The sequence below is a fragment of the Propithecus coquereli genome, unplaced genomic scaffold (assembly GCF_000956105.1).
Source record: "Propithecus coquereli isolate 6110/MARCELLA unplaced genomic scaffold, Pcoq_1.0 Scaffold26, whole genome shotgun sequence".
Taxonomy (NCBI): domain Eukaryota; kingdom Metazoa; phylum Chordata; class Mammalia; order Primates; family Indriidae; genus Propithecus; species Propithecus coquereli.
Genome location: NW_012148174.1, coordinates 3,751,688 through 3,759,770, shown reverse-complemented (window position 1 = coordinate 3,759,770; position 8,083 = coordinate 3,751,688). Strand labels below are relative to the sequence as shown.

The following is an 8,083-nucleotide window of genomic DNA, read 5'->3' as shown; positions in this document are numbered from 1 at the left end:
TAATTTATTTCTATTTTTAGTAGAGACGGGGTCTCACTCTTGCTCAGGCTGGTCTTGAACTCCTGACCTTGAGCGATCCACGAGCCTCGGCCTCCCAGAATGCTAGGATTACAGGCGTGAGCCACCGCGCCCGGCCTGTTTGTTTGTTTTTTGTTGCCCAGGCTAGAGTGCAGGGGCTCCATGTTTGGTTGAAAAAACTTCACGTATAAATGGACCCACACAGGTTAAAGGAGGTCATTCAATGGTGAACTGTATTTCAGATTACAGAAAGAGCTCCAAGGGGGGAAAAAAGAGTTCCAAAGTTCACATGGAAGAATGACCATGAAGAAAATTCGAAAAAAAAAAAAAAAAAAAAAAACAATAGGTCTTTGGGCTTTTATTGGAAGATGTTTTTTCACTAATAAGCACTTAGTGATTTCTGTGCAATGGGGTATTGTAGATGATAGTTTAAACCAGTTCGTTGCTCCTGTTACAACGCAGATCTGAGAATAAACACAGGGAAAAGACGAACTATATTAGCTAGCATTAGCTTCTGTTATACTGATTTCTGTTTTTTCCTTTGAAACCATATAAAGAATTACCTGTAAATCACCCAAGAAGATGGCAGCCTGTGCTGAAGTTTTGTCTGTGTGATTTGTCAGAGTTTGTCCTGTTCGATAGCACTGCGACTTTTGGTGTGTTCAAGTTTCACTTAAAGCTACTTTTGATCATTGAAAAAATAACCGCAGGATGCAAAGTGATTATTTAAGCTGCTTAGGCTATCATGTTAATTTTCTTTGCGTGACTGCATCTACCATATTTCGTACAATCCTCAAGAAAATTTTATTTTGTTTTCCTCTTTATGTTTTCTTTTTCTGATATGTCTATACTTAATACCCTGTTTTCAGTCTGAGATCCCAAGTAAACAGCCTGAGACACCCGATGATACCATTCCTCAAAAGGTAAAACACAAATTACCACAAAAGAATGCAAACTACTTGCAGTTTTTTGTTTTTTCGGGTTTTGTTGTTTGTGCATGGTAGACTAGACTAACTTTAAAGACTGGCTTTCAATTCGTTGTTTCTGTAAGTTCCTTAGAGTTGAAACGTTGGTTTCATTCGTGCTGAGAGATGGTGTTCTACCCTTTCTCAGCTTTGTCCTAATTAGCTCTGCAGGGTTTGTGTGCTGCTCACTAACAGGCTGAGTTTTCACTGCTCTCACTGTAAAACGTGACTCGCTTCACACACAAACTAACCAATTACGAGGCATGTTAGTAATGGGCAGCCTGGCATCTTCAACTTTTTTTTTCAATCATTCATTTAATTCTCTAGATACTAAAGTGTGTATTTTGAGAATGCAACAGAGTCTTCTCCTTTAAAAGTGTTTTTTTTTTCAATCAGAAGGAACTAATGGAAACTAAGAGTGTATGATCACTTTTTAATATACAATTTTCATTTATTTTGATTAGGATAAAATTTAATCATTGTTTTCATTTTCCAGAAGGACGAAGTACATAATTCAGTAAAAATGTATTTCTTTAGAACACAGAAATGTACCTCAAAAAACATTTAAGGGAAAATTCTTGTGGATTGAGTTTAAATCTGCACTGAAGTCGGTAACCAAGTAAACGCTGTCCCACATCTATTAATTCATTGTCTTGCCCATCACTAACGATGCTTTCATCTTTTTAAACATTAGCAATTTTGAGTTGAAAATAACTGTCATACCTCATACAGAATTGTTACAATGCAAAGTTTACTACCTTCCTTTCATTTTCTAAAATATTGCAGTTGTCCTTATTAGTTTGCCCATCAAATCGATCCTTCGAGTTGTAATATTATTTTACATCATTTTAATACTTTCCTATGTCACGTAATGTTTTTCATTCTCCATATGCTGTGTATCATTGCGCAGTTCACTGACAACTCTGTTCCCTGACTCTGTGCCTAAAGTTAAAAGAAGGGTAGTATAATTTCATTTAGTTACCTTTCTGTGTAAAAATTAGTTCAGTATCTCAGTCTAAATATGCCACCCAAACAGGCACTTGTTCTCCACTTCAGTTGGAAACCACTTTTTTAAAAAAACGTTGCTTGAAATGAGCAACATTGAGATGATACGTATTGACTACGTGAGTTTAAAGAGTAGGCAAATAGCAGGATATTTTTCATTACATATTCATAGGAAAGGAGAAATAAAATAATAGTTAGAAGGGGAAGGTTTTAAAGCATGTTTCAAATTCCATTTTTTTCTTAATTGTTAATCCAGAGTCTGGATCTGATTCTGACCTGAAGAACCTACATACACATAAACTTTTCCCTCTGTGGTTTTAAATTTTGCAGGATATTTTAAACTCTTATTTCTCATTGTCTGTGACTTTAAGAGGAAAAAACATTGTACACGCCTCGATCATTACCAAAACAGTAAATCTTTTCTTATGTTTCTAGGTAATTAATTTCTTCTTCAAAATGGACTTACGTATGTTCTTGCTGTACTCACTCAGTGAGTAAGTGATGTGTCATGATCTTTCACACAACAGACAACAAGAGTTAGCAGATTAGAGATACACCAGCTTGTAGTGGCAGGCTAACCAGAGTGTCCGCCGGCACGAAACTGCTGGATTCCCTGGTGGGTCAGGACTCTCAGAAGGATCCGAAGAAGGTTTTGGCCATATCCAGAGAATTCCCAGGGAAACATGGGAATATGGAAGAGAATAGGGCAGTTCTGAGTCTCTGCCTCCCAGGGTCGGACATGAACACTCGCACCGACGGTTCTAACTGAAGGGACGGCCCTGTAGGCCTGACTGACGGACTGTGCTTGGGTGGAAGCAAAGTCCCAGGTTCCTCCCAGACAAGACAGTCTCCTTGCAACTCAGTGCTCTTCTCCAGCGGGCGTTCTCTTTGCTGTGCAGGGAGGCTTCTGGGTACATCACTGCAGATGCACTGTACTAACATGGAAACATTGGTTGGCTAGAGATTATTTTTATTTCAGGAAGGACAAAACTGCAAATATTGTTTTACATATATCTTTTAAATATCAGTGGAATTTAAAAATAGAGAAATTTAACCCAAAAGTCTATGGGTTTACTGCGTATACATACAGTCTATTAAATGCCCCTAGAAAGGGTAACACAAGGAGATTTCGACACCCTACCTTTTCTCAAGAAGCTTCTATTTTAATTCTTGGAAATAATTTTCTGAGGCATTTTCTTTTCTTTCTCAGAAACCTGCTCGGTACAGAAGAGCCGTAAGCTATGACAGTAAAGAATACTACATGCGACTGGCCTCCGGCAACCCTGCCGTCGTCCAGGATGCCATCGTCGAGAGCGCGGAAGGGGAAGCTGCCCAGCAAGAGCCCGAGCACGGCGAAGACACGATCGCTAAAGTCAAAGGTCAGCCCCCTCCGTGATTCCAATTCAGAATCTTCTGGGATGTGTTTGTATTTGAATTTATATGACAATGGGAGCAACTGTAAACGGTAGGGCCAACCCCGAAAGCACCCATACATATCTTACCATCTCACCCTTCCTATAGGTTGATTTCCTTGCCAGAACTAAAGTGACCGGCTCTCCTTTATGGCCTGCAGGTGAATGTAGTGTGCCCTTTGCTGTAATGATTTTTTCTTCTTTGTATTTGGCAGAATCCCCGGTGGCACTCGATACTTTAAGTTAAGGCCCTAATAACTAAATAAATATTTATAAAATTAAAATAACTGCTACGTATGTCATTCGTGTATGTTAGCCAACAATGAGAAATAACGGTCTTTCTTCCTGTGAGCCAATAGAGATGATCTCAAATCTAAACTTTAGGAGCTCAGTAGATGATAAGTTGGACTGAAATAATATCTCCGTAGACTTCTTAATTCTGTACTTTTACATACGTGTCAGGATGAAATACTCTCTTCCCCTCCCTGCAGCTTCTCCACGAACTACCTGTACCTTAACAAATCCTACCGGTCTGAACACTGTGGCCAAATATCAGATCATCCTTCCCCAAAGCCTTTTCCAACTACTGTGTCCGCCAATAATATTTGCTCACATATCTTAGAGCAGGTTTAATGATTTTTCACTGCTATATGTTTTTCTCTTTTGGATTTATGAGTTTTTCTCAGAGAGGTAGAGATTATTTCTTCTCACTTTATAGCTTTTGACACATGACTAGGACAAAATGGAGATTCAGTCAATTCACTTGCATAAGTAAATCAATCCATTGATTTAATCTCTTAAAGCCTTTGATTTACCACAAATTCAAAAATCTTTGCATATTCTATAAATAAAGCCCTAGAGTATAAAATAAGAATCTTTAAATTAAAAGTTAGTTTTAAAATTAAAAGCTAGTAAATGAGAAATTCACTTCAGATCCCATTATTTAAAAAAACTAGTAGAATATGACCATGTCAGTAGAAAAAAATATTTAAAATCGTGATCAGCTCGAACCCAGAAGTCAGAGGCTGCAGTAAGTTATGATCCCACCATTACACTCCAGCCTGGGCAGCAGAGTGAGACCCTATCTCTAAAAATAAAGAAATAAGTGAAATAAAAACATAATCATTTTGTGCCACTATTATAACCTGTTCTCTCTTGTGATGACTGTGAGTTGGGTCCAAAGCTGCAGTTGCTGGGGATAAGCCACATTTGTCAGACGATTTGTGCTTGGTCATCGCACTTCACTTCTCTGGCCTGAGAATCTCTAATTGAGCTAAAACCACAAAGATACAAGGAGTTATGCTAGACATAGAATTGGAGGTTCTGATTCATTACATTAAAAATAATGCAGCTGTAAGCATGCATCCCCTTGTGGATGTTCCCAGTGGGATTTGATATCTCTTGCCTACTACTTATACCCTTTCATATATGAAAATAAAACTCTTCTCAAGGCAAAGCAGAACCTCTGGTAACTCATGTTCAGAGGATCAGACTCTGAACAGGGTGACTTGTGCTTTTCCAAAATGCTTAGAGCAACTGTAACTGGCAGTTGTAACATTACTTTTGGTGGCACAGCTAAGGAATATTAATTTAATTAAACGTGTGCTTGAGAGTGTATTTTGAGGACTTCCCATACTTGGGATCTCACTGGTTACCATTATCAACTGATTTTAATTTCTCCTACTGTGATTATTTCTAGAGTTATCAAAATGTTGGCAGTAAAATGTTTTCTTCATCTGCAAATTAAATGGTGTCCCTACATTATAAAGAGTTCTGTTCTTACTCTTTCTGACCTGATGTTTTGATCATACTCATTCGTGTATATAAAACCTTCCTGCCACTTGTGCAGTGGGGCTTGAAATAGTCTTCATGAGCCCTTCATGTAGGGGGGACCTCTTCTCATCATGTTCTTGACTTGCTATCTTTATTTTTATTTATGATAATGACTGATTATTCATGGTGTCCCCTCAGTGACACCTGTCTATAAGCAACACAATTCTTACTATTAATTATGCCAAGCTTTCTGTTTGTCATTACCATCATTTGACACGGATTGAGAATTTATTATGTATTACATGTAATATTAAGCACTTTACATGAATTACCTCATTTGGTCCTCCAACAGCCCTCTGTCCTCTGAGATAGATATTCTTGTCCCATTTTTTTGTGTGTGTTTTGTTTTTTTTTAATAGAGATGGGATCTCACTGTGTTGCCCAGGCTGGAGTACAGTGACTATTCACAGGTACTATCATAACACACTACAGCCTCAACTCCTGGGCTCAAGTGATCCTCCAGCCTCAGCCTCCCGAGTAGCTATGACTGTAGGTGCACACCACCACACCCGACACTTGTCCCAGTTTTATAGATGAGAAAACTGAGGTTCAGAAAGTGAATAATTTTCCAAAGTCACACAACTATTTAACTCCAGAGCCTGTGCTGTCAACCACGGAGCTGTGCTGCTTCCCTGTACCTTCCAGAATTGTCTCAAATTGCACATGTGTAGAAGGGACTACAGTGAGACCGAACTGCTCCCCAGAATGACTCCTGCAATGGCCCCCTTGGTTCTTACACTGTAGGTCTGGTCAAGCCTCCGCTGAAACGCTCTCGGTCTGCACCGGATGGTGGCGATGAGGAGAACCAGGAGCAGCTGCAAGACCAGATTGCCGAGGGCAGCTCCATAGAAGAGGAAGAGAAAACAGACAATGCCACCTTGCTGCGCCTGTTAGAGGAAGGAGAAAAGGTATTGTGCTTCTAAAAAGTAAGGACTGTATTTAAGTAACATATTGTGAGATGAGTTGGTAGGGTAGTCAAGGAAGATAGGTGTTTTAGTTTCTTTACTAAAAGACAGTTTTAAACAACCTTTTGGGCTCAGTACTGTACTTCTCTCATCTTTGAGGGTTTTCTGACCTCTGTGAACACATTAAACAGTATAAATTTCATCAGATGCAATATTAACAGCCGGCACCTCGTTCACTGTCTTCCTCTGTACCCTTTAGTAGACCACAGCTCTCTCCGTGATTCTCTGTTTCAAATCCATGGAGATAACCCATTCAGTCATCTGGCCTTGTATTTCCTGCACCTCCATGATTCCAGGAACCACCTGCAAGCAGCTTCAGCCTGTCTGAACCATCACCTCCAACCTAGTGTTACTGACCCTCTGTGCTCCTTCACTTAGAGGACGTCCCCTCCCCATTCCTCGCTCAGCCTCTGCACCCTGCCGGCCCCTCAGTTCATTTCATCAGCTCTGCCTGTAGCCTGAGCCCCGCAGCATCGTACACCTTGTCATTAATCACACCCACCACATTGGGTTTCTTTACTCTGCGCTTCACTCATACTGTTTTTTTCTGCCCACACGCCCCTTCCTTCTTGGCTCGCATTGCCCCCGTCCTGGTAGCTCCCATTCGATATGATTCCATTTATCCGATGTCTGTAACACTCAAACACAGGAAGCCTTCCTTGACTGTCTTCCCAGCGCAGGCTTGGTTAGGTGCCCTCCTCTGTGCTTTTATAGCCCTGTATATATCACTGTATGTTATCATGTCATAATTATTCGCTCTCGTATCTCTCTCTTCCCCTAGATGGTGAGCTCCTTATAGGCAAGTTCCGCTTCTTATTCTTACCCCATTGCCTTACACAGTTCCAATCACGTAATAGACATCCAGTAAACCTTGGAATTAGGGAGCGATTGGTTGGATAAATAAGGGAATGAATGAATTGAATGTTTAGTGAATATCACCTTTTTAAAGAATGTTCTTTTTTTTTTTTTTGCCTATTATTATATTAGATCTTGGTATAACCCTTGAGATCTTACCCACTAAGAAGTAGTAACCAGAAATTGGGGTATAATTAAAACATTTCTGTTCGAATGTATGCCCTAATTCATCTTAAATGGCCATATATGAAGAAAAGGTCATGTAAATATAAAAGTACATCAGATGGGAAGGAAGCATAAGAGAGGGTCCTGGGGTCTTGGGAATGAATGCTGATCACACTGTACTGTTAGCATTTGAAAATTCATTGAGCTACACATTTAGGAAAGAAACATTTTTCTGTGTATATGTATTATGTTATCCTGCAACAGAGTTATTTTAAAAATCAAGATTGATCAAATGTGGCAATCAAAATTGACATACATCTAGATGTTTTACAAAACCTATCGTATTGCTTTCATTTTTAAAACTTTTAATCTCATAGGTACAGTGTTTGCTCTAATCGCTTTAAGTTTGAATAGTGCAGGAAGTGTATTCAAAATGACATTTACTTGACATTTGTTTAACTTTGATTTAATTGCTGATTTTTTTCTCCTTGACTCATGTTGAACTGAGTTTAAGCAAGAAAGAATTTTTACTAAGAATTAAATACTGCCCTTTGGAAAGAAAACAGTACTTACATTGAGGGATTCAGCAACCCTTCCTCCTATGAGGAAAGTACAGCTTCTGCCAAGCTTCCTTTTCACAATAGCACAGCAGTCTGCCAGGGAGGCAGGGTCCAGGTGGGAGTGGATAAGGACACATCCCACAGTTCAGTTCAAGGCTTGTGACGGAGAAAGAGGGAAGTGAAATACATGGAAGAACAGACAATTCCTAACCTGAGTATGTGCGTCATCTCATGTAACGCTCACAAACAGCCAATGAGGTGTGTTAGAAATTTACAAATGAAGGCGTGAAGACTCAGAAATTAAG

At 39.5% G+C, this 8,083-nt stretch overlaps 1 protein-coding gene across 1 annotated transcript in view; it reads left to right on the top strand.

Moving 5' to 3' along the window:
- Window positions 1-8,083, top strand: part of WDFY3 (WD repeat and FYVE domain containing 3) — a 208,769-nt gene that overhangs the window by 168,024 nt on the left and 32,662 nt on the right. The window contains exons 43-44 of the mRNA XM_012647224.1: window positions 3,199-3,367; window positions 5,978-6,141. Of these exons, the coding sequence (XP_012502678.1) occupies window positions 3,199-3,367; window positions 5,978-6,141 (333 nt within the window). The remainder of the gene's footprint in view (window positions 1-3,198; window positions 3,368-5,977; window positions 6,142-8,083) is intronic.